This window comes from Pocillopora verrucosa, chromosome 3 (assembly GCF_036669915.1).
Source record: "Pocillopora verrucosa isolate sample1 chromosome 3, ASM3666991v2, whole genome shotgun sequence".
Taxonomy (NCBI): Eukaryota; Metazoa; Cnidaria; class Anthozoa; order Scleractinia; family Pocilloporidae; genus Pocillopora; species Pocillopora verrucosa.
In genome coordinates this window covers 9223458-9251435 of record NC_089314.1, presented here as the reverse complement: position 1 = coordinate 9251435, position 27978 = coordinate 9223458, and the positions used below count along the sequence as shown (strand labels likewise).

General features: G+C 38.0%; 4 protein-coding genes across 4 annotated transcripts in view; all 4 read left to right on the top strand.

Moving 5' to 3' along the window:
* The first annotated feature begins 108 nt into the window (after positions 1–108).
* LOC131780266 (uncharacterized) lies at positions 109–4932 on the top strand. The gene is given in 11 exon segments (XM_066163825.1): positions 109–227; positions 959–1004; positions 1007–1051; positions 1508–1555; positions 1787–1932; positions 2309–2327; positions 2330–2344; positions 3014–3106; positions 3720–3809; positions 4010–4126; positions 4731–4932. Coding segments are annotated over 11 exon segments (729 nt in total). The 5' UTR covers positions 109–191; the 3' UTR covers positions 4805–4932.
* A 4762-nt stretch (positions 4933–9694) lies between these two features.
* On the top strand, positions 9695–13098 carry LOC131780292 (lactadherin-like). The gene is made up of 4 exons (XM_066163461.1): positions 9695–9819; positions 11093–11509; positions 12209–12513; positions 12949–13098. Exons 2-4 carry the CDS (start codon positions 11107–11109, stop codon positions 13096–13098), a joined length of 858 nt encoding a protein of 285 aa, XP_066019558.1. The 5' UTR covers positions 9695–9819; positions 11093–11106.
* Positions 13099–17861: 4763 nt separating this feature from the next.
* On the top strand, positions 17862–20021 carry LOC131780291 (lactadherin-like). Its single transcript, XM_059096910.2, has 3 exons — positions 17862–18264; positions 19067–19371; positions 19802–20021. The coding sequence occupies exons 1-3, from the start codon at positions 17862–17864 to the stop codon at positions 19949–19951; spliced, it is 858 nt and encodes a 285-aa protein (XP_058952893.2). The 3' UTR covers positions 19952–20021.
* Positions 20022–25574: 5553 nt separating this feature from the next.
* LOC136279524 (uncharacterized) overlaps positions 25575–27978 on the top strand; it is a 4179-nt gene continuing 1775 nt past the window's right edge. The window contains exons 1-3 of the mRNA XM_066163460.1: positions 25575–25678; positions 26131–26278; positions 26731–27978. The exon at positions 26731–27978 is cut by the window's right edge and continues 1775 nt beyond it. Of these exons, the coding sequence (XP_066019557.1) occupies positions 25625–25678; positions 26131–26278; positions 26731–27978 (1450 nt within the window). The 5' untranslated portion in view covers positions 25575–25624. The remainder of the gene's footprint in view (positions 25679–26130; positions 26279–26730) is intronic.

The following is a 27978-nucleotide window of genomic DNA, read 5'->3' as shown; positions in this document are numbered from 1 at the left end:
AATCTGCCGCCATTTTGCATAGAAACATGCATCCCAGAAACCTTTGAACGTTGCAAAATACAGAATGAGTGTGGACTGGAACGAAGTCAATATCAGTAATAAATTTCGTCAAAAACTTTAAAGTTGCAACAGATTACTGATCTTCTTACCACTGTCACGGACTTACTAAGCTTCAACGTGATCGTCTCATCATGGCAGGGAATAGAGCAAGCGTTATTTTCCGACAGGTGAGTTGGGGTAACCCCAAGATTTGATTCAGGGAAGTCGATCTGTTGCAGCTTTCCTGTTTCCCGGTCGTTCGAGTGAACTGTCTACATTTGTTTCCATTCGTGCAATTTTTCACGTCCATTTTCAAACGCACATTAAAACGATCCAGCTGTTCGTTTTTCTCCCTGTGCTTCAAGAATTTCCAGGAAACTTATGCTGCCGTAGATATCAACAAATATTAACAGACGGCATGACCCAAAAGTGGTCGAGTGAAAGGTGAACAGGATTGGTGAGAAAAAGGGGGCGTGTATGCGGGACGTGGCTCTCGTTTACCTCCAAGAGGTCAACATACGGTTTATCCTCACAATCCCAATATGTTATCCAGCAAACATTTGCAGAGAACAAACAAACATATCTTTTTGAGTAGGATTTTCTTTCCTCTACCATTTTACACGGAAAAATAGAGTTCTTAGATACACAGTTACTGTACATAGCTGTTTAGTGGGAAAATTTTTTCTGGAGCAACTACACATTCCAGGGCCACTGGGGTCCACCTTGTCAGCATGCTTTGAAGAAAAGGCAAGACACAAAAGAATGTATTATGATTCAATGAGATGTAAATTTTAAGTGGCCCTGTATTCTGTAGTTTTACTATAATTCTGATCATTTATTTGGAGATAAAGGATTCATTTTGTAAGATGAGTTAGCTAAATGTTTCCTCTTTTGATGACCATTTGTAATTTTACTTTAGCTATTTGACTTGGAGTCATTTACCTACACTTACTTACTGGGATGTCCTAAACTAGGGTGGCCGTTCTCATTGACCCTGTCGACACCCAGGTTTGTGAAATATTTATAAATAATTAAAGGTAGTAAGAACCCTGCCAATTTAAGCGTGGCTGACTCAACCCCCCCCCCCCACCACCTCCTCCTGCTAATTCAAACAAGATCTGATCTCACTCCGATTTGACCCCATTTTACCAGACTCATACTCACGGTCAGTTAACTTGAACTCCACGTTAACTCATTAATTTTACTTTCCCTTGGCTCAAATTTACTCTGATTACCTAAACTTTTGGTAAAAACCTCCATTGATAAACATCAATATCAGAACATAAGCTGATTGAATTGTCCAAACCTTCAATCTTAACTGATACAACTTGAAAGAAAGGAAACTCTGCAAAAAGTGTTATGGAAAATGACAACTTTTTTTTGGTGACTTGGGAGTTACAAAGTAACACTGCAATTTAAAATCATACCACCCTGTAAGCTCATATAGCATTTTTATTTGCAGGTTGAGAGAGACAGAGAGTAGCAAAAGAATTGGACCTTAAACTTATTTACGCAAGTTAGTAATGATATCAATAAATGTTTCAAGACGATAATTAATCTGCCATTTGCAGAACTGTGCAAGAGATTCATTACATTATGGTCCAATAGACTACAAGAAGTCCCTCCTTTTCAGAGAAGCACAAAAAATAATTTGTGTGCCTATTCTTAGAGTTCTGCACAGCAGCTGACATCAATTTCTTTTTTTGCTGATTTTTTTAAAAAATTAATTTCAATTTAATTCCATCAGTGAATACACATGTCCATGCTGATCATGTGACAGGAACAGGGATTCTTAAAAATCTCACTGGCTGCAAAAGTGTGATCTCTAAAATCAGTGGAGCTATGGCTGATGTGTTTGTTAATAATGGTGACCAAATCAACTTTGGAGATCAGGTAGTTTCTCATCTTTATGATGAATATCTCAGACTCAATTAGTTTTACTGGTAATTCAGAGTTAAAACATTGATTTTTTTTTAATCCATACTTTATTGAAAGGCAAATTTAGGACTGACATAAATTAACCTTTGAATCCCATGAGAGACCAGGATGAAATTTCTCCTTACAATATTAATGCAATATCAAGCAGATAAATGGTAAGAACATAGAACATCAACAAGGGGATTATTAGCTGATCCATACCATTAATTCTCTGAATTATTGCATTATAAAAATTGTGTGGGAGACAGTAAGGAGAATTATTTATGAGATCTTTGGGAGTGAAAGGATTAATAAACAGACATTTTATTTATTTATTTATTTTTTACCATAGGTACTTGAGGTGCGCTCCACTCAGGGCACACAAATGGTATGTTAGAGACTTAGCCATTGAAACCCTTTTTTCCATTGCATTAATATTGAAAACAAAAAATTCCACCAACTTCATCTTGTTTATAGTGTTTATGGTGAATACAATGGTCTGCTATTCTGGGACTGAGAGATAATTTTATTAGTAATCAATTAAATAATTAACAAGCTGCTAATAAAAAATCATCACTTGCCACTCTCATAATCAAGCCATCTCCTCTTCAAATTATTGCACCAAAATTTTGGATGTGACTGAAATCATCCATACCAAGGGCTTGAAGTCTCCTGAAAAGCTTTACACTAACTCAGTGGCTTCTGCACTCACTCTCTCTAAAGTAATGACCAACCGCTAGCTTTAATTAAGTATTATCAACTGAGTTAATAACATAAATTGAACTTCGCAAAGAATTTGAAAGCTGACATTTCTAGAGTTAGCCCTTCATCAGAGCTCCGACAAAGGGTTAACATTTGAAATATTGGCTTTAAACCTCTTTATGGCAGCCAAATTATGTTATAACAGTAAACTCAATTGATAACACTTAATTACCCTTTTTTTACTCTCCCACCAATGCAGCACCACAGTTTTTGTAGTCACTTCCCCCCTTTATTCATTAATTTTATTCATTATTCACTACGTGTACAGGTCTATCATTGAATTCATGCTTTGTAGGTTGTGTGACGTATGTGGATCATACTGGTAGGATGGCATTTACTGGTGATGCCCTTCTGATAAGAGCTTGCGGAAGAACTGATTTTCAAGAAGGTAATCATGAAGTTGAATGGGCAATATGAATCAAGTTTTTTTGTAATTGTTAAATTAATCATAACAGTTTTTGAGCAGGTCTAGAAAAGTTCCACCTAGAAAGTCAGAGATATTTTTAGGAATTGAAGAAGGGTGTGACTGTATATGCACCCAGGTTGATGCTGTACCCACAAGTAGTCTCCTGTTTCTCATTGATGAAATATCTGAGGATCTAAGCAGAAAGTCATAAGGTCAGCTCCTGTACACTGCAGGATAACTTAGAACTTGGAAATTTGAGTGTAATTAGCCAGCAGAGTAGACTGAGATGATTTTGGTAAGCAAGTGTTTGAAATATTTACTTCATGAAAATTATAGCTGCCTTCTTTGGTCTTAACTGCACTGAGCAGAATGCTGGCAAGAAAAAGAAATCTGTACCAAAGGGGGTGAACAATAGTCAAAAGGAGGGAGAGGTCAAAACACCTTTGAGAAAAGTTTTCCAATTGTTTTTAGAAGAACTGCAATCTCTTTGACCATCATTAAGAGTTAAGGACATGCATGAGTTAAATTTGTGTTCTATAAGTGTAATTTAGCAATGTCTATGGTTACTTTAATGACTAATTGTCTCTTTTTCCAGGGAATCCTGAGACACTGTATGACTCTGTAAGGAATCAGATCCTCTCTTTACCAGAGGACTACATGTTGTATCCAGCTCATGACTATAATGGTTTGTTCAATGTTTGAAAACTTGTGCAGTTTGTTCAAATGAAATTTTAGTTGGAAGTTCAGAGCTCATTAAGGATTCATAAATTTTGATATAATAATGCCACTTTTCTCTCTGAAGCATGCACTGATTGAATCCAGTTTATTTCTTTGGGTTGACAAAGGAAGATATTTCTCAATTAGTTTTGGTTGCTTCAATTCTAGGTGTGACAACTACAACTGTTGGAGAAGAGCTAAAGTATAACCCACGCTTAACCAAATCTAAGAAAGAGTTTATGGAAATCATGGAACAATTGGGATTAACAAGGCCAGCTAGGATGGGTAACTAAGTCATTCCTTTTGTTTATTGTTAACAGTTTACAAGCATGTTTTTTAGACAGATTCCTGGCAAGAGACTACTGAAAAGAGAACATATTCATTGACCAGCTGACTTCCATATTGACTGAACCACTGACTGATGGATTGACCTATTTGATGTTTCTGATTCAGCAGCCTCCAACTACCGCTCATTGGCTAATTAGCTAAATGAATGACTTCATGATTGAAAGAATAATTTACTGACTAACCAACCTGATGCATGACCATGTTTGTCATGCAAAGGCTGGCTGTCTGACTTGCTGACTGGCAGACTGAGGGGCTGGCTGGTTGGCTGAATGACTGACTGACCGACTGCCTGACTGCCTGAATGACTTGCTGATTGGCTTAAACTGACTGGCTGACTGAGGGGCTGGTTGGCTGACAGTGACTGAATGACTTGCTGAGTTGCAGACTGAGGGGTTTGTTGGTTGGTTGTCTGGCTGACAGCTGACTGACTTGCTGACTGGATTAAATGGATTGGCTGACTAAGAGGCTTGCTGGCTGGTTGGCATACTGAATGATCCATTGACATGTGACTGATTTAATGGAATTTTCTTTTCATCAACAGATGAAGCTGTACCTTTAAATGTCATGTGTGGCCCAAGCCAACTGGGTGAGTCACGGCAAAGGATGGACAAGTGACATTTGAAAACTGTCATTGGCCAGAACGGTAACCGGTCAAGTCGCCCGAGAGTCATCTCGCCCGAAGTCATGTCGCCCGAAACCTGAGTCATGTTGCCCGAAATTTTTGTAATGTCGCCCCCCAAAAAAAGTCAAGTCGCCCGAAGAAACGAATACTAAAAAGATCAGAATTTCAGACTGTCAATAGGCAATAACGTTGAGAAATGTTTTATCGCTAAAGCGCTCTTTGTTTCCGACAACACCATGAAGATTCTTAAAGCGTTGTTCGTTCCTAACAACAAAAGGAAGCGTTCTCTGTTTCTAACAAAAAAATGAAGCGTTGTTCGTTTAATATGTACTCGTTTGTTATTCACGGACATTTCGTAAGCTTGGGAAACTCTTTCCTGTTTCTTAAAATGCCATGAAGACTTTGACTACACAGAAATCGATTGTATGGTCAGAATTGAAATATGTTTGAGTAACGACTCTAAAAGCGTTGTTCGTTTCTAGCGACAGAGGGAAGCGTTGTTCGTTTCTATAACAGCAAATGCACGGATGCAGCTTAACATACAAGTAGAGTTCTGTTGTGTCTATTTGTGACTTTCTTAACAATAACACCTGGTATACGAACGTCGATTGTCACGTTCGACAAGTCGGTAAAAGGTAAAGCGAGTAACATACAAATACAATTAACTTGTTGCCTTGCGTAAGGTAAGTGTGATATTTTTAAGATAACAGTCTCTTGTTTATGCTTGTGACTTTTTTCACAGTAGTAGTCTGATAGCATCATTTCCCTCAGGATCAGAATAGGCAAAAATTATGTTGTTGCGCACTGTTTCCTCTGGCGGTCGCATGTATATTTTGAACCGATCAAAGTATATATGAAGAGGGTAAAGCTAGCTACAATACGAATACGAACTGATCAAAATGAGCATTCATCCTCGCATTGAGTGTGATGATGAAGTTAGACCACGTCAACAAGCCCTACAGTGCGACGATTACGGTCGATCATATGGCCTTTCTAACCATATCATCGATTTCTGTGTTGTCAAAGTCTTCATGGCTTTGTTAGAAACCAAGAAAAAGTTTCTCAAGCTTACGAAATGTCCGTGAGTAAGAAACGAGTATATGCCAAACGAAACACGCTTTTTTTTGTTAGAAACGGAGAACACTTCCCTTTGTTGTTAGAAACGAACAACGCTTTTAGAATCGTTACTCAAACATATTTCAATTCCGAGCATACGATCGATTTCTGTGTAGTCAAAGTCTTCATGGTATTGTTAGAAACCAAGAAAAAGTTTCTCAAGCTTACGAAACGTCCGTGAGTAAGAAACGATTACATACCAAACAAACAACGCTGCATTTTGTTGTTGGAAACGAACAACACTTTAAGAATCTTCATGGTGTTGTCGGAAACAAAGAGCGCTTAAGTGATAAAAATTTCTCAACGTTATTGCCTATTAACAGTCTAAAATTCAGATCTTTTTAGTATTTGTTTCTTCGGGCGACTTGACTTTTTTTTTCGGGCGACATAACTAAAATTTCGGGCAACATTACTCAGGTTTCGAGCGACATGACTTCGGGCGAGATGACTCTCGGGCGACTTGACTGTAAACCGCCAGAATCACAAAGTGGGAAAGCTAGCCAACAGGAACCACCGTACTCATCAAGTTTAGCTGAGTAATTTTGTAAAGTCAATGAATATAGTGGCCATTACCATTAAGATGGTATCTTAACACTAACAAAATACATAATTTTTAACTTAAATGAAATATGCATCAATTGGTCAACAGTTCCCTTCCATATTGCCCGGCTTGGGCCAAGCAAGTTTAGCATAATTTTTAAAACAGAACTCTGTGAAGGAAGCAGCTAAGTTCGCCTTCTTCCACGGATTAAGGAACAAATTGCAAGAGTCTTATGTACACTTAGCCTCAATAGGGCTTCTTGCAATTATTTTAAGTAATAAAAGAATATTTATTTCCCAATTTATCTCACTTGTGTGACCTCTATATGGCATTGTTGAGTACTTCGACCTCAGTCCTTGGAGGTGAAAAGCTTTGGTTTTTACCAATGAAAGGAAATTTGTTTTTGTTGGGAAGCTAGACATGCAGGATCAAGGTTCTCTATCCCGAAAACTTACCTAGTGATAACGATATCTAAAGGTCTACTGTGCACATAACTGTTCATAGCAACGTTGGAATTACATTAACATCAAAGAGCCACTCAGTTGCTTATTCTTATTATCACTTTCAGCCATTGGGAAGTGTACAAATGACAATTTATAGTAATGGTACGCAAGCCAGACACCTTTTGTACGAGTTAGAGATCTAGATCTAAATTAATTTCAAGGATTGTACTCCTGATATGCTGCCATAAACTGCTATATAACCTGATAATGTTACTCTCCGCTGAACCTTTCGTTCCAAAGGAATGATTTCTAATCACGGTGATTTTCTTCTTCCATAAACTACTATATAACCTGATAATGTTACTCTCTGTTGAACTTTTCGTTCCAAAGGAATGATTTCTAATCAAGGTTATTTTCTTCTTTTATTTTGTTTTGTTCCTTGCTTTTTTTTTCTTTTTTTTTTCGAAATTTAAGTTCGTAACCCTTAATTCAAATTCCTATGGTAATACATTTGCAGCAAAAATTCCAAGATGTTTTAATTTGGGTGTAAAATCGTAGTATAGTTCAAAATCTAAGATTTCTAGCACGTTAGTGACGAAATTTCCTTTTTGCATCGGTGAGGTTTTCTTCATCTGAAATGTCCTTTAACCGGTTTGTTTTGGACTCCGCTATAGCCTACGGTAGGCTTGGATTTATACCGTCACAGTTAAATGCCATAACACTGTCATTACCAACCAACTCCATACCATAAGCTCAACAACACCAACTCCCTTCGTTACCGCTGCCGGTAGCGAATTAAACCTAGTCAATACAACCTTAAAAAGCTCCAAGCCAACTACTATAAGATCAGCGATCTTTGCTGCCACATGCACCTGCGTCATCTCCACCAAAATAGGTACCCAGAGGGTACATATGAGGGATACACCCTGCTGCCTATTCTTTTGGATTAATTACTGCATCGAAGCTGAAAGAAAACAGGTTCGTTTCGCAAGAATCATGGGTTCATTTAAGAGAACTTCGCAATGGAAGCCCTTTCAATAGATACTTGGCCGGCCCGTATTGCAGAGTTATTTTTGGGCAAGTGAAAGCTGCTTGTTTATGTTCGTAATAACGTGCCTGCCAATTATTTTTCTACTCGTCTTTTTAGACCTCAAGATGGCGGTTACGAGAGCGAAACATTTACAGCTGAAGGTGTTTGCAATGCAGGCCAAAAGACACTCATAAGCGCGCAGCTCTACGCAGGCACAAAAGCCTATTTATTTTCCATATTAACTTTGTATAAACACATTCTCGTTGGTGAAAAAGGTCTATTCCACCTGTCGAGTCATTTTAAATGAAGATTCAGGGCCAGAGCTAGTCTAATTCCCTTCCCTTTCTCTAATTTCTGGAAAGTGACTTTTTTGAGAGAGCATAGGTCCTTTTTGCATCAGAAAAAAATTGTTATATGATTTGGTGAACACAGAGCACATACATGGCATGAATACATATAAGCTGTGTCTGTAGCTTCAGCACCTCTGTCCACTACGTACTTGAAGATTGGTGACTAGTTACGTCACCACAGAATTACTCCATAGAAAATTAACGGGGACTTTGTCTGTGTTTTTTCACTATTTAAGATGACCAACGTATCACGTGTTCGCATGACTAACTAGTCGAGTATTTAGAATCATAAAACAAGTGTATTTGCATCCTTTCAGAGAGCTCGTCCATTGGGGTATATTTTCAACCATTCAAGAAGTCGAGCAATTATACAATGATATAAATATTGATGAAACATGGTAATTTTTTTAAAGGAAGAACATGAAAACCAAAAGGATTTATTCATAATTTTTCAAAGAACTTTTTCCCTCACGAGAAATTGAGAGTACGTTGGATATTATTGTTTGCTCATTCTGAGATTCAAAGAGCCCACTCGCTTGGTTAGCGTTTGTATGGTTCTTCTGTTACTGGAAGATGACGAAAGTTAAAAATGAGAACGAACAACTGATTCTCCACTCAGATTCTCTACAAATAGAACCTATCCACTTATTTTAGCTCTAAAGGAAATCCCACCCCTTTTCTTGTTCAACCTCGCTCTGTTAGCCAGCTAAGGTTTCGTGGCAGACATTACAACCAACGAATACTTTCAATATTTCATGCTTCCCAATCGGTGGTAAAGGTAACCTACATGTTTGTTTAATAATTCTTTTCAAATCTAATTGTACATAGTTTTTTATGCCCTTGGCATAGTTAAGAAAGGCTCCCTTAATTATTTAACTGCACTTTGTTGAGGAACACACGTTGTAGTGATAGTGCGTGCATAACTGAGTGAAGAAGCCAATGTATTTATATACCTTCTCAACTTTATTATCATTCTTTGTATAATCCTTTTGTTAAATTAACTTATCAATGTAATTTCAAAATGTAGGAGGCGAGCACAGCTCAAAATATTAATTCAAACAGGATATTGCAGACATAAATAATCGCAAGGTTCCTAGCGATTTAAATTGAAAATAAACTCTAGGTTAATAGTTATTTTGTGTAAAGTTTAGATTTGACTCAGTCCGGTTGAATTTTTATATTTGTGCACCAAAATCAGGGGCTAAACCAAAATTGTCAAAGAACAGAAAAAGATGAAAATACCATGATGACTTAAGACTATAGCTCGGTAGCTCTCCAATGGAGAAAGCCTGAGATCCATATCGGGCGCGTCTAATTTAGTTTGTGTTGAATAATAGATGATTATATGACAGTTTTACCATAAGTGCACTCTCACACATAACAATACCACGTATTCTTCATAGAAAAACACCAGTGGGCTTAATTTTATTTCATTTTTTTCATCTGTCAAGGAATCGCCGTTTTTCTTTATTAACCGTACGTGAGAATTACTTAGAAGTGAAGATACAGAGGAAAAGACTCTGCTAAGGTAACCGAGGTTGCGTAATGAGGTTATTTTCGTTATACACATATAAGATCTAATCTGACCTTAATGCTGAACTTTTAAAGCGAAAATGCATTTATTGCATGATGGAGAAAAATAATAGAGGCGCTTTGTAATGACTCCGCTAAGGTAACCGAGGTTGCGTAAAGAGGTTATCTTCGTTATATACATAAGATCTAAACTGACTTTCATGCTTAACTTTTAAAGCGAAAAATGTATTTATTGCATGATTGAGAAAAATAATAGAGGCGCTATGTGATGATATGGCGTTGACTATGGCAAATTCAAAATTAACTTCCTCTTGAAGAAAACGCGAGACATAAATGAAATAGATAAACACTAAAATTGTTAAATTTGAAAAAAAAGGCCAGAAAAGTAACTAGAATGGTTAAGGATGGAGAAGAGAAACACAAAAGGCACAAATCTTAACAAAGTTCCTTTTTAAAACGAACAAAAGGCGAAGTGGACGAGTTCAAACATTATGATCTGTTACGTAAGAGATCAAGCTTCCTCTTAAATGTCCATTACCTTCTAAAGTTTAAGCTATCGGCGCGCAAGAAAAGCCTTTTTTAGTAGCATTTGAAGAACAGTTAAAATATAGAAGCATCTTGCAAACAATCTCAATTTTCCTGTAACCTTTTGGATTCAGTTTCAATGAAGTATCAAATTTTCACGTTCCAGAAATGTCAGCGGGGAGGAACTAATTTTAATTTTAAAAAAAGGTCTCGAGCGAAGACCCAAAAAAAATTCATATCAGGCATTGAAACTTCACAAATACTTTAATCCAGTTCGAGAAAGCTAATCCTGCGACAAAACTATGTCATAATTAAGTACAAAAACCCACGAGGTTCCAATCATTCACGTAAAGGAAAAGACGAAAAGTGGAAATGTAAAACAAGTCACGATCCTCGGCTCGAATAGATTTTGTTTGATCTTATTTCTTACGAAGAACAAAACATAACATGCGCTCGTACTGAAATTTCTCGGTTTTTTGCTTTTTTTGTTAATTGAATTTCCCCTTTATACTATACTTGGATTGTCTATTTCTTGCCATTTAAAACTTCTTTAACAACGCGAAGCGCTCAGAGCTTCATCAGCAACATAATGAAGATCACTAAACCAAACCTCCCTAGGCGAAACAATAGTGTGCTCTATTTTGCTGAGACTTTAAAAACATCGTCATCTCTTGAAGATTTTCAGAGGGGTTCATTTTTTATTAACTCCAATAGTTTCTGTTCTTCTTGTTCGTTTATTCAAGTTGTTTCTAGGACAATGATGACGCTTCTCACAAGCGTCATAACAACTTCCTTTGTGATTATCTACTGGCAAGTACGTGACACGTTATCTTCAGTCACGGAATGCCAAGGGGCAACCTACTCCATTCAAAATCGCATCTTGGAAGGTCACGCATTCACCACTAAGCCATCTGCAACCATCGAAGTTTGCGTGATTTTATGTGGGGAGCATCCTGACTGCGAAAGTATAAACTACTTTCGAAAGACAAAGACTTGTGAGTTGAATAACATGAGCCTGATGTCATCCCCAGAACACATGGTGGCTTTTGAATCAGCTATGTACATGACCAACGCTTTTCGAGTCCCATGTTACTACGACAATGAATGTGAACGGCAAGAAGAGGTCTGCCTGCTTGTGGTGGGCGGGAGCAAATGTGAAGGTAATGTTAATATATTTTTTAAAACAATTCCTTTTCATTTAGGAATATCGTACACATATGATATAAGTAGGGCAAATAGGTATCTTATTTGGAAGATAATTTCTATACATTTTGATAGCAATGTTGATGCTGTTGTTTTTGTTATTGTCATAGTTTTTGGTGCTATTTTTTGTAATTGAATCATTCCACAAAGAGGAACTCGAAATACTAGCAAATTTCTGACAGTTTCACTGCAAGATTTTACGCAAATTATGAAGCAAATAAGGCTAGATACAAATTTCTGCATGCTCTGAAATTGTAGAACTGCTGAATCGACAGGAAACTAAAACAATTGTCTTTTTAGAAGAAATGCCATCTTAATTCTAAAATTTTTGATATTTCTTAGTTCAAATTTCCTTTTATTGAAGTATTATTCTCAGTACGACCGGTACATTTATTTGAAAAAAGTATTGCATGCATGGTGGAATGGTACGAGCGATCATACACTTTTCTTGGGCCATTTGTACGCGTCAGGATGTAGCTTTAATTGCATGTCTCTTTTTTTCTTTCTGGTGGGTAGAGTGGCAGGGAAGGAGGGAAGAATGAGGTGTTTGGTTCTGCAGATGTAATCAGACGGGGACGTATTCCTATTAATTAAACAATGTCAGTAACGATAACATCCTTCATAAAAAGAATTGTTACTCGCTCTTCTTTTAAAAGCATGTATGGAGGCCCTTGGTATGGAGAACGAAAGAATTCCAGATTCAGCTATAAGTGCTTCATCGTTTGTGAGCGAGGGTACACATCCCAGACTGGTTCGTCTAAACTCACGTTCTGCATGGGTTGCAGCCCACGGTGACACTAAGTCTTGGCTTCAAGTTGACCTCGGAAAGAACGCAATGATCAAGAAAATCGCCACCCAAGGGAAACGCGGTGCCTATCAGTGGGTAAAGACTTACACGCTTTCATCACGTGCCAATGGAGAGACTGATTGGTTGATGTATAAAGAAAACGAAGACGTGAAGGCGAGCCCCTTGCGTCGAATTTGATTTATCTTTAAAAATTAAGTATTTGAAAAGATACTTGCTGCCTAAAAGTTACATTTCTCCCTACTCCGAACCCGGAGAGAGCTCATGGAAAGTATCTTGCAGTTTTTGTTTAATTATCAGCACTTGTGTGAAGGAGCTTGAATTCTCATTTTCGCGTTATCTCTAAGTATAAAAAAATGGATGAATGAATTGAGGAATTAATCGGTTGATCTCTGAAAATCAATCAGTTAGATACATTTCCCTTCAATTATTTTGTTGTAACCTCCCGCTCCTCCTTCAAGGTTGGGTTTTTTTAAGAGCATGGTCCAATTCTCTCGTTATACACAGTCAAAATGGATTTAAATAGAAATGTTTCAATAATTCTGACGAAAACTGTACTGTGATTCTTATCAAATTTTATGACATTTTCAGGTATTTCAAGGTAACAATGATCAGGAAACGGTGGTATCCCATGTGTTGCCACAGCACATTAGGGCTCGTTTTGTCAGGTTCTGGCCCAAGACTTGGACCTATAAATACAGAGCCATGAGGGCAGAGCTGTACGGCTGTTTCCTTCAGTAACTGCTCCGGCCCCAATACGGTCAGAGAGGCAAATTTGTAACTTTCAAATGATCAGGAAATGAATTCAAGCAAGAAGTAGTTAAATCAGTAGTAAGCGATGAATCTGAGTAGTGAAAGCTGTGTCAAAAGACAATATTTATACCATAATGAATACCATTGCTATTAAAATATTTTAAAATCTGCACACCTATAGTTTATGGAAAAAATTAGAGTTCAGTAATCGTTTATAGAAAAAGTATTCATACTTTACTGGTGGAATTATGCATATAGGGGTTAACATGTTTTAAAATAATCAGCAGTAGTTATGCAATGTACCCAAGTTTGAGGCAAGAATAAGCATTCAAGCCGAGACCGCAACTTCTTGTGTGAGTACATGTGCATGATAAGCTATCATCATGACACATGGATTGGTGATTTTATTTGTCGCCTTATACTATTATGACGAGTGACATATGTAATCAAGAACAGCATATTTATCTAAAATGGCTGCACGTGGGTAAAACTCTGTATATGCAAGTGCATGTTTCACTATATCTTAAATATAACATCGAGAAGAAAACGTATACAGACCATCGTGCTATTTTTTAGAAACGTGTCTCGGTAGTTTCCAAATGTTTTCTTATCATTCAAATGGCAAGTTACAACCCGCGACTATTTTGGTATCTGAATCATCTTTTTAGCCCACCTGCTCCAACTGGGAAACAGTGGCACAATAGCACCACCAAAGAGGACAAATCAAAAGAAAAATACAAAAAAAGAGTGTGAAAGAAGAGTTTCGCTCATCCTACGTCTCTCTCCTTTCCTCGTTGCTTCATTTCGCTTCGCTTCATTTTGTAACGTAAAAATGTGGAAAATGCGGTGTGCTAGTTATTTCGCTTGTTTACCAAGTCACTTTCAGATATATTTTATTCCGTACTTCATGACGAATGATTGTACATAGTGACTCAATCCAAAACAATAGTGACCGTTAGACTATCTAACTAAATGAAGGTGTTTGTGGCTGATTGATTATGAGTGACCGACTGGCCGACTACCTAATAGACTAAGTGAATGACTGACCCTGGGCTGATTGACTAACTTATATAACTACTGACTAGCTTGCTAATTGACTGACCTACTGAATAATGAATTGACTGGTAAGGTGACAAACTGCTTCACTGACTATCTGACTGATTGTCTGAATGACCTACTTATTTACCTCCTTACTGACTAACCTACTAAATGACTGACTAACTGACCAACTGACTGAGTAACTTACTGTCTTACTGACTCACTGATTTACCTACTAACCTACTCACTTACTTACTTGCTGATTGAATGGTTGACTGATTTACTGACTGACTGATTGCCTGACTGGCTGATCGACTGAATACGTGGCTGATTGACTAATCTACTGACTGGCTGGCTAATCAAATAACTGACTGTCTAATGAATTACCGTAAAGTAACAAACTAACTGACTGACTGACTAGCTCTTTGACCGTCTGACTGACTGATTGTTTGACTGTCTCACTGACTGACTGACTGACAACCTTACGGCTTACGCTAACTCACCAACTAACCCACTGTCTGAGCGACTTTAATACGAAATTTCATCGAAGAAAGCCCAAAATGAATTCTTATGGTCAGATGTCGATGCTATTAATAAACACAAAGTTGTGGCGTTTCAAGCATGCAAAGACAACGGCACCAACCGTCTGCAACCATCGAATCCTGTGATATTCAGCGGCCAGCGTCTCCATTGTAAAAGCATAAAATATCGTCGAAAGACGAAAACTTGTGAGTTGAATAAAAGGTGCGCGGTGATAGACTTTGAATTCCCCATATACATGCCGTGGCAAACGTTCTTCGAGTCCCTTGTTACCTTGACTTTGAATATGGACAGCCAGAGGAGATATACCACCTTGTGGAGAGCTGGGACAATTGTAAAGGTAACGATGATATTTTTCAAAACTATTCCCGAACTGTTTCCTGTTTTATCATGAGTGCGGAACAAGGGCATAATTACAATGGTCTTAAAAAAGTCCAATATCGCTGTAACTGTCTTCCCATGAAAATGTATTGAGATAGCCTAAAGTTAATCTTTCTGCACAGACGCTGATAGTTGTTAGTCATTTTTCCCAAAGGTTAGGACAAGGATGCTAGGTGTTAATTCGGATATCATTGAAGTAAACAAAGTTCTGACGTTCAAGCATGCAAGACAACGTGTTTAGGCCCCCATCGATACCCTTTCTTTCTTTTTTTCTTTCTTTCTTTCTTTTTTTTTTTTTCGTATGTGTGTTTGTGTGTTAAACTAGTTAAACCCTAAGCTAATAACCAGTTAAACCTGTCTCCTTCATCAAACTCTCCCGTTGTGCCATAATGTCTACCTCGGATGGTATTCAGGGTTGGCGTTAAGTTAGAGCATTTTCCTATCAGCAACTTTACGGAATGTGAAATAAAAATTAATCTAGTAATCTCCTTTATACAGCCATTTCCTACTCTCTGTTAGACCAGAATGCACACAAAACTTTACTTCAACGATTAAGTAGCAGAAAGAAAAAGAGTTTGGAGGGAGAAAACAAAACGGCTCACATTCAAAACAGGTCTTCAAGTTTAAGGCATCCATGCTTGAGTTACAAGGCGAAAAACGCCTGCATTTCCTCTTGAAACCCATAACTTTGAGTAAAGTTTAATCGTTTGTTTAACATAAATTATTCACATCTTTCCCGAATTGTATTTTTCAGGATTTCAGTTCATGAAAGATTTTATGCCATGAAGTAAAGATTTACATGACCAAAAGAGGATGCTCCCTTGACAATACTATGCCTTTTTCACGCAAAACTGAAAAGCTTTTAAAGAAATCTACTTTAAAATACACTTTCTTCTTTGTTTCACTAAGAGAAAATGAGAGACTAATGACGATACCAAATGTTTTCATAAAAGTGTCCGGGGAACGCATTCCCCCTGGTGGGCAATTGGAGTTAGGGGCCTGCAATGTGGAAATTACGAAAAATGATCATAACAAAGGGTAGGTCGATTAACGGAACTTCTCCTCTTACACAGCTTGTTATGGGGTAAAATAAATCCATGTATATCTGGCTCTGAACGAATCTCGGTCCTCCCTCAAATTTAGTTCGTCTTGTAACTCAACCCCTATGGCCGTTAAAATTATTAAAGTTTCCCATAATTGTATGATTACACTTCGCTCAGTGGGACCTTATTTTCTTGCCTTACAACCTGCTGAGCCAGGACAAGCCAGGATAATCATTCTATCCTTTCAAACTATTGCATATTCTAAGATATGCAAACAGACTTAGAGCGACAAAATAATAACAGCGTGACTGAATAAAGTCAGAGCAACAAGCGAGGTTGGATCACACAGAAAATCTTGCACAAATACAGGAAAGTTCCATGATAAAAATAGGTTCAAAGTTATCTTTAAGTTTAGGATGTTTTTTACTGAAGTTTTATTTCTCTTCTCTTAATTTTGAGTGGAAGAAGGCTCAAACCATCATCCCCTTTGATGTAAAAAACAAAGTGTAATAAGCAGTATTCATTCTCCTGCTTTGTCAGCTGTGTTATTTTATGAATAATTATCGACTGGTCCTCAGTAGGATTCAATACAAAATGATGCTTTGTTTGTATTCTTTAATGAAAGACACCCTAAAGCGCTCTAGCTAAATTTAGTTTAATAACTGTCCCGAATAACTTCTTGACTTCTTCATCTGACCAGGAGATCCTTTGAACGATGATCACTTGCAAATAACATTGGAAAGGAAAAGATAGAGTTGAGGTAAAGCAAGGTTTCCCTTTATTAGACCTAATTTACAATTGCAAGTAATTGTGAGTCTTGACTTCAGAATCTGAAATTCCATGTAATCGTATATCTGATTAAGGGGTTGCATACAAATTCTTTTTTTCTTTTGGTAAAGGATGAAAAGATTGACGAGGATTGTTTAAACCTTAGCGTAGTTCACTTTAATTATGAATCCTATGAACAAAAATATGTTTGACCAGTTATGTAATGGACCAAGCCTTCTCGAAGTACCTCTTGAGTATTAGCGTGCGAAAATAAAATTTTATCAAAGAAAGAATAGTGAAAACAACAAGAAAACGAAAAACAAAATCATAAACCAACCACGTTTAGCAAATAGGTCTTGGAAGAACTTCTGCAGAAGATTTAAACTTGCGCAATTCTTAACAAACTTGAGGGAACAATACATTCAATAGGCGAAGTTTTCGACGAAGATTTTGAAATTTTCATCGGAGGCTTAAATACAACAAAAGAGAGTTTATTTCGGAATTTTGACCGATCTTTCTTTAGTCGCTTCACATTTATATCTAGAATTGACTTTGAAATGCTCAAAGAATCTTTTAATATCATTGCTCGGTATTCATTCCTACAAGTGATGCTTTTCTTTAGTATTGTTCTAACTCAGTTACCTCTAAAAACTTCAATTTTTTTTTTCATCTTTGCTTTTATCAACTTTCACGCGTAAAAGTACAGAATCTGTTCGCAGGGAAGTGTCTCGAATTTTCCATGCTATACTCCCCCTGCTAAGTGCAACACTAAAAGCTTCGACCGCGAAGACGTAAATTATCACCATAACAACATCTTTCCACAAACTTAATTGATTTTGACTCTCAGGACAACTTTGTTTCTTTAGCATTACAAAGGAGTTCAATGAAGATTCACAACAGTTTTTCAGGACAAAAATATTAATTAATTGTCAGATTAACTTCTTTTAAATCGTTTCATTCGCATGTTTTGACTTTAGGACAATGACTATTCTTCCAAAAGGCGTCATTGCAACTTTCTTTGTGATGATCTATTGGCAATTACGTGATACGTTATCTTCAGTCACGCAATGCCAAGACGCAACCTACTCCATTCCAAATCGCATTTTAAAGGGTCACACATTCACCACCAAGCCATCTGCAACTATGGAATCTTGCGTGATATTCTGCGGCGAGGGTCTCAATTGTAAAAGCATAAACTTTTACCGAAAGGCAAAGACTTGTGAGTTGAATAACATAAGTGCGGTGACGTCCCCAGAGAGCATGGTGGATTTTGAATTGGCACTGTACATGACCAACGCCTTTTTAATGCCTTGCTTCTTTGACGCTGAATGCAAACTGCCAGAGGAGATATGTGAGCTTGTGGAGGGCGGCAGAAAATGTACAGGTAATGTTGGTAACCTTTTTTAAAATATAGTTTCGGACCAGAAGAAGGATGGCTTTTGTCTGGTCATGGGCGTGGCACAAATACATTATTAAAATGATTTTGAAAAAGTGCAATATGGCCTAAACTGTATACCTCAAAGGAATATGCACCAACATTCAGGGAACTGATAGAAAGCCGGTCCATGAATCGCAAATGTTAAGGTAATCTAGAGGGTAATGTTGCTGCTATCGTTTTTGTCATTATCATTATTGTTATTTTTGGTGCTATTTTTTGTAGTTGAATTATTCCGCAAGGAAAAATTCGAATATTAATATCAGCAAATTGCTGACAGTTCCACTGCAAGCTTTAACGCAAATTATGAAGCGAAAATGGCTAGATACAAATTTCTGCATGCTCTGAAATCATAAAACTGTTGAATCGACAGGAAACTAAGTACACTTGTCTTTTTAAAGGGAATACCATCTTGATTCTTCAATTGTTACCTCCTTCTTAGTCCAAATTTCCTTTTAATTACTATTCTCAGTACGACCGGTACATTTATTTGAAAAAAGTATTGCATGCATGGTGGAATGGTACGGGTGACCATTCACTTTTCTTAGGTCATTTGTATGCGTCAGGATGTAGCTTTAATTGCATGTCTCTTTTTTTTTTTCTGCATCGTGGGGAGAGTGGCAGGGAAGGAGGGAAGAATGAGGTGTTTGCTTCTACAGATACAAATGAGGGACATACTCCTATTAATTAAACATGTCAGTAAGTATAGCAACTTTTATAAAAGAATTGTTACTTGCTCTTCTTTTAAAAGCATGTATGGAGGCCTTTGGTATGGAAGACGAAAGAATTCCAGATTCAGCTATAAGTGCTTCATCGTTTGTGAGCGAGGATGCACATCCCAGACTGGTTCGTCTAAACTCGCCTTCTGCATGGGTTGCAGCCCACAATGACCCTAAGTCCTGGCTTCAAGTTGACCTCGGAAAGGACGCAGTGATCAAGAAAATCGCTACCCAGGGGAAGCGTGGTGTCTATCACTGGGTAAAGACCTACACGCTTTCATCACGTGCCAACGAAGAGACTGATTGGTCGACGTATAAAGAGAACGAAGATGTGAAGGTGAGTCCTCTGTTTGGAATTTGACATGGCTATTGAAATCTATTATTTGAAAAGATACTTCCCTGAATGTCACATTTCTCCCTGTTCTGGACCCGGAGAGAGCTCATGGAAAGTTTCCTGCAGTTTTTGTTTAATTATCAACATTTGTGTGAAGGAGCTTGAATTCTCATATTTGCGTTATCCCTAAGTATAAAAAAATGAATGAATTGAGGAATTACTCGATTGATCTCTGAAAACCAATCAACTAGCTACAATTCTCTTCAATTATTTTGTTGTAACATCCCGCTCCTTTTTCAAGGTTGGGTTTTTTTTTCAAGAGCATGGTCCAATTTCCTCGTTATACACAGTGAAATGGATTTAAATAGAAATGTTTCAATAATTCTGACGAAACTTGTACTGTGTTTCTTATCAAATGTTATGACATTTTCAGGTATTTCAAGGTGACAATGATCAGGAAACGGTGGTATCCCATATGTTGCCACAGCACATCAGGGCTCGTTTCGTCAGGTTCTGGCCCAAGACTTGGGTCTATAAATACAGAGCCATGAGGGCAGAGCTGTACGGCTGTTTCCTTCAGTAACTGCTCCGGTCCAAATACGGTTAGAAAGGCAAATTCGTAACTTTCAATCGACCAGGAAATTAATTCAAGCAACAAGTTGTCAAATCAGAAGTACGCAATGAATCTTAGTAGTGAAAGCTGTGTCAAAAGACGATTTTATACCAAAACGAATGCCACTGCTATTTAAATATAAAAAATTTGCACAAATGGACACCTATAGTTTATGGAAAAAGTTTAGAATTCGATGATCGTTAATAGAAACATTATTTATAATTTCTTGGTGGAATTACGCACGTGGGGATGAGTTATCATGAACATGTTTTAAAATAATTAGTGATAATTATGCAATGTACCCATGTTTGAGGCAAGAATAAAGATTGAAGTCGAGACTGCAACTTCTTGTGGGAGGATATGTGCATTATAAGTTATCATCATGACATGATTTGATACGTGTTTTTATTTGTCGCTTTATACTGTTGTGACGTTTGACATATATAATCAAGAACAACACATTTATGTAAAATGACTGCACGTGGATAAAATCTATGTGCAAGTGCATGTTTACAATATCCTAAATATAACATCGAGAAGAAAACGTAATCAAACCATCGTGCTCTTTTTTAGAAACATGTCTTGGTAGTTTCCAAATGTTTTCTTAACATTCAAATGACAAATTACAACCCGCGACTATTTTGGTGTCTGAATCATCCTTTTAGCCCGCCTGCTCCATCTGGGAAACAGTGGCACAATAGCACCACCAATGAGGAGAAATGAAAAGAAAAACGAAAAAAGAGAGTAGAAGAAGAGTTTCGCTCTTCCTAGGTCTCTCTCCTCTCTTCGTCGCTTCATTTCGCTCTGCTTCATTTTGTGACGTAAAAAATGTGGAAAATCCGGTGTGCTAGTTATTTCGCTTGTGTTTGTCAAGTCGCCTTCAAATATATTTTATTCCATACTTCGTAACTAATATTTTTTCAAAGATTTGCCTCAATCAAAAACAATAGTGATTGTGAGACTATCTAACTAAATGAAGGGGTTTGCGACTGATTGATTATGAATGGCTGACTGGCCGACTAAATAAAGGACTAAGTGGCTGAATGACCACGTGGCTGATTGACTAACTTATACAATTACTGACAAGCTCGCTAATTGACTGACTTATTGAGTAATGAATTGACTGGTAAAGTAACAAACTGCTTAACTGACTATCTGAATAAATGTCTGAATGACTGAATTACTTGTTTCCTTACTTACTGACTAACCTACTGAATGACTGACTGACTGGCCTACTGACTGACTGAATTACTGACTTAACGACTAACTGACTGACTAACTGACCAACTAGCTGTCTTACTTACTTACTGACTTACTGACAGAATAGTTGACTGACTTACTGCCTGACTGACTGTTTGACTGGCTTACCGACTTGCTATGTGGTTGATTGACTAATCTTACTACTGACTGGCTAACTAATCAAATGACTAACTAAATGATGAATTACCGGTAAAGTAACAAACTAACTAACCGACTGACTCTCTGACCGTCTGACTGTCTGACTGTCAGACTGTACGACTTTTTGACTGTCTGACTGACCGATTGTTTGACTGTCTAACTGAATGACTGACTGACAACCTTACGGCTAACGCTAACTCACCAACTGACCGACTGTCTGAGCGAATTTTATACGAAATTCAATCGAAGAAAGCCCAGGATGGATTCTTATGAATCCTTGATATCTGAATCATCCTTTTAGCCTGCCTGTTCCAACTGACTTATGGTCAGATGTCGATACTATCATTAAAGCGCACAAAGTTATAGCGTTTCAAGCATGCAAAGAAAACGGCACCAACCATCTGCAACCATCGAATCTTGTATGATATTCTGCGGCCAGCCTCCGTTGTAAAAGCGTAAACTATTATCGAAAGACGAAAAATTGTGAGTTGAATAACAAGTAGAGAGCATGATAGACTTTGAATTCACCATAAACATGCCGTGACAGACGTTCTTCGAGTCCCTTGTTACGTTGCCTTTGAATGTGGACGGCCAGAGGAGATATACTACCCTATTTAAAGTCATTTTACCCTCGGTTACATATGCGCTACCAATTTGGCGGTGTGGTACAAACAAAAACGAATTTAATTCTCTGGAGTCAATGCATTGTAGGGCCGCCAGAGTTATATATAACCTCCCGCACGACATGCCCTCTGAGGATGTAAGAAAAACAGCTAACTGGGACTCTTTATTCGACACTTATAAGGTCAAAATAGCCACCTTAATTCATAATATCCACAACCGCATAACTCCATCATGCTTGGAACATATAATCCAAAGGAAAGAGCATAAGTATGACCTCCGTCATCAACATCGTGTTAGCGCACAACGTTTTGAAATTAACTATTTGAAAAACTCTATTTCTGGCAGAGGACCCATTGTTTGGAATATTTTAGAACCATCCGCTGTCAGCCCCAGGGACTATACTAAAAGGGCAAAAAAGTCTCACGCCCTCAGAAACTTGAACTTCAATGCGGAGTCACCGCAAATGGGCCGTCCCCAAATTGACAGGGATTTCGCCTTTTATTGACCATATTCATATCTTTCATTGTATATATTCCACTTTTATTGACTACATCCAGTTTTAATAATTTTATTTATTGTTTTTTTAGAGGGCACGGTAACGAATCCTGCAATCTGATTGGTTCTTTACCCGGTCAGTATTTTCCTATCTCGGCCCACGGGCCACGGTAACACTTTCGTAAGTCGCCGGGTGCATCCCAAGTTTCGTTGTCATTTTTCATAAATACATCTCGTTTTCCGGCTGGGCAGTATTTTTAAACAAACACGTCGGTCACTACCTCAAGCCGATAAATAACTTATGAATCCTCTCTTTTCTCTCTCTCAAATCACTTTGGTTGACAGAAAAATAATGGTTTCAGAATGAATTTGTATAAACAATATTGTCATTACGTTGGTTGACAAGCGGCCTAAAAACCGTCTGCAATTAATTTTAATCGTTCACAAAAAGTACCCAGAAAGTTAAAACGTGAGGTATTTGGTTACAGTTAAACTGAACGATGGAACTTTCATTCATTTAATATCTTAATTTTCTCGAGCAATTTGTTCGTAGTGAAAGAGCGAGCGAAGTTTTAATTTAAGTGTCATTGTCTGAGAAAGTGTTCCAGGGGCCAAAACTTGTGGTCAACCGATTTGGATGAAACTTGGCACAGAAGTTGGTTGCCATGAGATATTTCAAAAGCCAATCTGGCTCACTTCTCTGACTTTAAGTTTTAGAGTTTCAGGGGGGGTCTCATTTTTTGCTCTTTGAGCACAAAAAATCCATCCTTTCAGGGGTAATTTTGAAAGTGCCATAAAACCCAACTGGTAAATTGTGCTGCCAAATGAATTTGACTATGAACATTACTATAATAGAGCTTTCATTTCATGCATGTAACTTTGCCCTCAAGGTATTGGACAGAGAGGAGCCTGGGGCTAGAGTTTGGCCAAAATTAATGTCAAAATTACAACCCAAAATTGCCATTTTTCAAAAAATCAGTGTATCTACCTGCCTTCTTGCATAACATCCGTACCTATACCATTATTTACTTTATTGACCCAATTATCAAAATCACTTGAGAAAAATTTGGCTTATCACGGTTTGTTGAATTTTTGTCACAAACACTCCATGCCTCTATAAGGTCATGCAAAATGGAATTTTGAGCATAATTCATGCCATAAACAAACCAAATTGTTGACATGAAGCCCTGATTCTGTATTTGGTCAGAGGAAATGAATTATTAAAGCCAAATCAGTTTAATTGTTTAGAAATACTCTGATTCTTACCTTACAATTGCTTTTAAAGGCCTTTGATTAGCACAAAAAATACCCTGATTTAGCAAAACAAGAGTTAATTTGTACTTTGAAAACCTAGTACCCATTAAATACCACAAATGATGAAGGCCTTACCTCGATATAACGACCTTTCTAAACAATGCTTGAATTTTTCATTGATTAATATTCAGTTTCAAGTCATAATTCTTCTCCGTTGCTCCAAGTATGGAAAGTCTCTATATTTTGTCAGGCCTGATTTTTATTATGATTACAAGATAAAGTTAGCTTAACGAAAGCATTCGTTAGCATATAATCTAAGTCTGTTAATAGCCTGAACATTTCTTGTAAATACCCACCAGTAAAGGAGCATGACCATGCATACATAGATATATACGTAGAGATATGCGAGCTGCAGTTTATAGCAGTGTCGATGTGACCCGTTATTTCAGAGTCCTCTAGAGCGGAGTAAATGAAACCATCCGTCAAAAAACAAAAAACTTGTGTTGCTAAATACAATAACCAAACGAGGCCGGGGCATTGAGATGATGCAAAATCAACTGGCCCGCCATTTTGGACATAGGAGAGAGTGGGACTGGACCGAGGTCACGTTCTTCTTCCGTTTCGCGGGTATGTTTTATCAGGTGAAAGAAATTCAAGGGTAATTTCACGATGGCACTTTGTTCCTTTGGAGGGGTAAGTGATCAGTGCGGTGCCACCGCATGGGCTCCGCACGAAACAGGAATGGTTCCTTTATTATCCTGCGAGAATGATATGACTGAATGGTTGAAGCAAAAGTACAAGGGGTCAGGTGCGTCCGGGACAAGAGGAAGACCTGGTCATATCAAACGTACAGGTGATTCAAAATATCTGTTAGGGATCATACACGCGCACAAATGGCTTTTATCGCGATCCAGTGGACTCTTTTCTATTGAAGAGAGACCACGATATTTTACGATATTGTCGTCTCAAATTGTTTTCTTATGACTGATTGAAGATTTCCCGAGGTAATTTACTTGATTCTTGCGAAGAGAAACAAACATTCAACAAATTGTTCACAGGAAGGGCAAAGGGGTTGACTAAAATTCTAACTTTGAAAGGTAAGAGCGCAGTTATTTTATTGCAGCAATCTCTATAACCAAAAACAACGATAAGAATAACTTGAAGTTGAAGGCTGTTTTTCGTCTGCTCGCTCTGTTTGTTTACATTCAGCTTTACCTGTGCAGATGCTTATCACGCAATCACAATTCGAGCGTGAAACTCTACCGGTTTCCTATATTTGCCAGTTTCGTCTAAGATAAGTGAACTTGAAAAATCTTTGCAAACATGCTGCATCGAAGCTTTTCGATGAAATTGACATTTTGAGCGAGAAAATGTCTTGTTTCACGGATAACTTTCTTGGTAACAAAAATTATTCGGATATATTTTTTAATTACTTATAATTAGTTATTTTAGTATGTAAATAGAGGCGGTATAATTTTAAGAATCTTATACCCAGTTTAAAACCTATCTCAGATTTATCGTTGTATTCTGAATCTCGACTAATTGATTAAACGTTTTTTTCTACAAAAATAGATGAATCACGATAAAAAGAAACTACATGTGATTTTGAGACGGTATTACGACTTGATAATGACACCATGGTATACGTAGAGAATGTTTTCCCGTATATGGACTCTCTGCTTCGCAACGTTAAGAAGTCCTTATATTGTCTCAAAATCTGCCGAATTAGTTTGTGTTATGGGATTTGCTTGGAAGATCTAAACTAATTAAACTGCGTGCTAATGCATAGGCAATGAGTTCACGTGTGTCCTTGAATGGGAACTGATCCTGAATCGTTCCGGAAGAGCAATTGATCAGGTAGATGTTGGAAGGATGACCGTGTGCCCAAAACATCGGTTTCAACTTACTACGCTTTATAAAGCAAAGGTAGTGAATAGAGATTTTTCAAGGATTGATCGATGCGTGAGTCTTATCTGGCATTATAACATACCACAGGACACCCACCTCTCTAGGCAGGCCCTTTGAGGGTTCAGTTCATAGAAATACAGCTAAAAATCCCAGGTTACAACCCTGTCATTTCCGAGCAGAGCTGATTGTTCTTTATCGCGCAAATTACGTTTGGTTGTTGTTGGTTTTTTTTAGTTGCAGGCTCGTAATGAAACATCTCTTCCCTAGTGATGCTAATGCATTACTCACCTAACACTTTCTTCACTCAAGCTTTTCCCTAGATAGTAGATTTCTAGCTCTCTACCTGTGTGTGTATGTGGGAGGGGGTAGTGGGTGGAGGGGGACACATGCTAGTGAAATCGTTACACCCCTCAATCCTGAATTACATTTGTTAGACACGGTATGTTGTTAACTTGCGAATTGTGCTGTAGGATAAATGTTGTCATCCATGCCATGAAGAAAAAGCACCATCGCGTGTAAAAAAAGTGTCTAAAGCATTCACCCGCAAGAGGCGTGTGAGCAAATTCATGGCGGAGAGAATCTACAGGAACACTGGCGTTGTCGTTGCTATAGGCTCTGGTAAATATATACTGTATCTATGTTTTCTTATTTCTGTCCATGATACCCAGGGGTGGCACTGTTCTTCCAAGAAAATTCTTTTACTTTCCCCCCTTTTTTTTAAAGAAAAAAACTCTAACTGGTAAGAAAGATCATTCTAATGACATATTGACTAACTTTTATTGCCATTCTTATACGACTAGTAATCAAAACTTAACGACAGGCGGATGTACCTTGCATTCGCTACCCCAATTAACGCATATACTAAAACACTATTTTTTATGAACAACCAGCTCTTTCACCGAGAAAATAAAGTTACTTTTTTAAATTGTTTTCAAGCCCAAAAACCGATCATAATTTGTAAGCGCACTAGAAGGTTTTCTGTAAAGCGAACTGAAGGACTATTTGCTTGAACAGGTATCATTTGCTTCATTTCGTGTGTTCTGATCATCCTTTTCCTTGTACCATTTCAGCCATTTGCAGCTCATGCCGAACTCTAATTGTTGATGCTCCAGCCACCCCAGCTATTGAGAGACATGAAGAGCAAGTGACGAAACTAGCTGCATTCGCTTCAACACCAAAGTCTTTACCTAGGCAATTACGTCCACCACGCATTTCGACACACTATCGTTTATCCGTTGGATCAGCTTTTTCTGTCCCTAGCAGCTCTTCGCAGGAAGAACAAGTGAGCATGTACTTACCAGAGGGCGAACGGGAGAGAAGAAACCTTGAGACACTAAACAATGCGATGGCTGTCATAACTGATGGTAACTTCACCTCATTACCCCACTATGTTGACTGCAAGTGGGAAGCACTGTCTGGGGCGTCGAAGGAAGAATTCATAATAAGAGCCGACGAAGTGGTTTCTTACGTACTAAACACCATTGCTCCTTCACAGCAGGAGCAACTTTGGGAAGGAGTGGTCAAACGTCGCCGTTCTGTTGAGGACAAAATTAACAACATCACAATCGATGTGGGACTCGAAGCAATTTTGCTGGCTTACAATGAATGTTCAAATCGGTTAACAAAAATTCAGATATTATCACTCATAAGTGACAGGTTCTCTCAGTCGGAACTCCAACAGCTTCTCCCAGGAATCTCATTACGCCAAGTAAAGAATGCTAGAAAGCACGCGTTAGAACAAGGACGCGGAGAACCAAAGACAAGGAACGAGATTTTCCGATGCAGGTTGAACATGGAGAAAGTTAGGGATTTTATTGAGTTCTTTTCGAGATCCACATTCCTCCAAGATGTAGCCTTTGGAACAAAAACATTGAAACTTTCTTCAGGTGAGAGAATCCCCATCCCTTCAGTGGTTCGTACAATGACTGCGTCGAAAATCATCTACCTTTACCATGAAGAGTGTCGTGAACATGATGTGGAGCCGCTCAAGGAGCGTACCTGTTTCCGTCTGCTAGAGGTTTGTAGTGCATCAAAGCAAAAGTCCTTGCAAGGGTTGGACAACACGTCTACGACTGGTGAAGAAGCATTCGAGACGATAGCCTCACTCGTTGAGAATCTAGGTCAACACGGTGCGGGTGCAATATGGACACGAGACACACTTCGATCTTTAAGCGCTGGAAAGAATTATCTCAAAAGCGTATACAAGAGTCATCTAGGACCGGAAGAGGCTTGTGCTGATCACTGTACTGTGTTTGCACTATCGGATCCATTCGAAGAGAGATTTTCAGGTGAATGTTGCCACGATCACAACCAGGCGT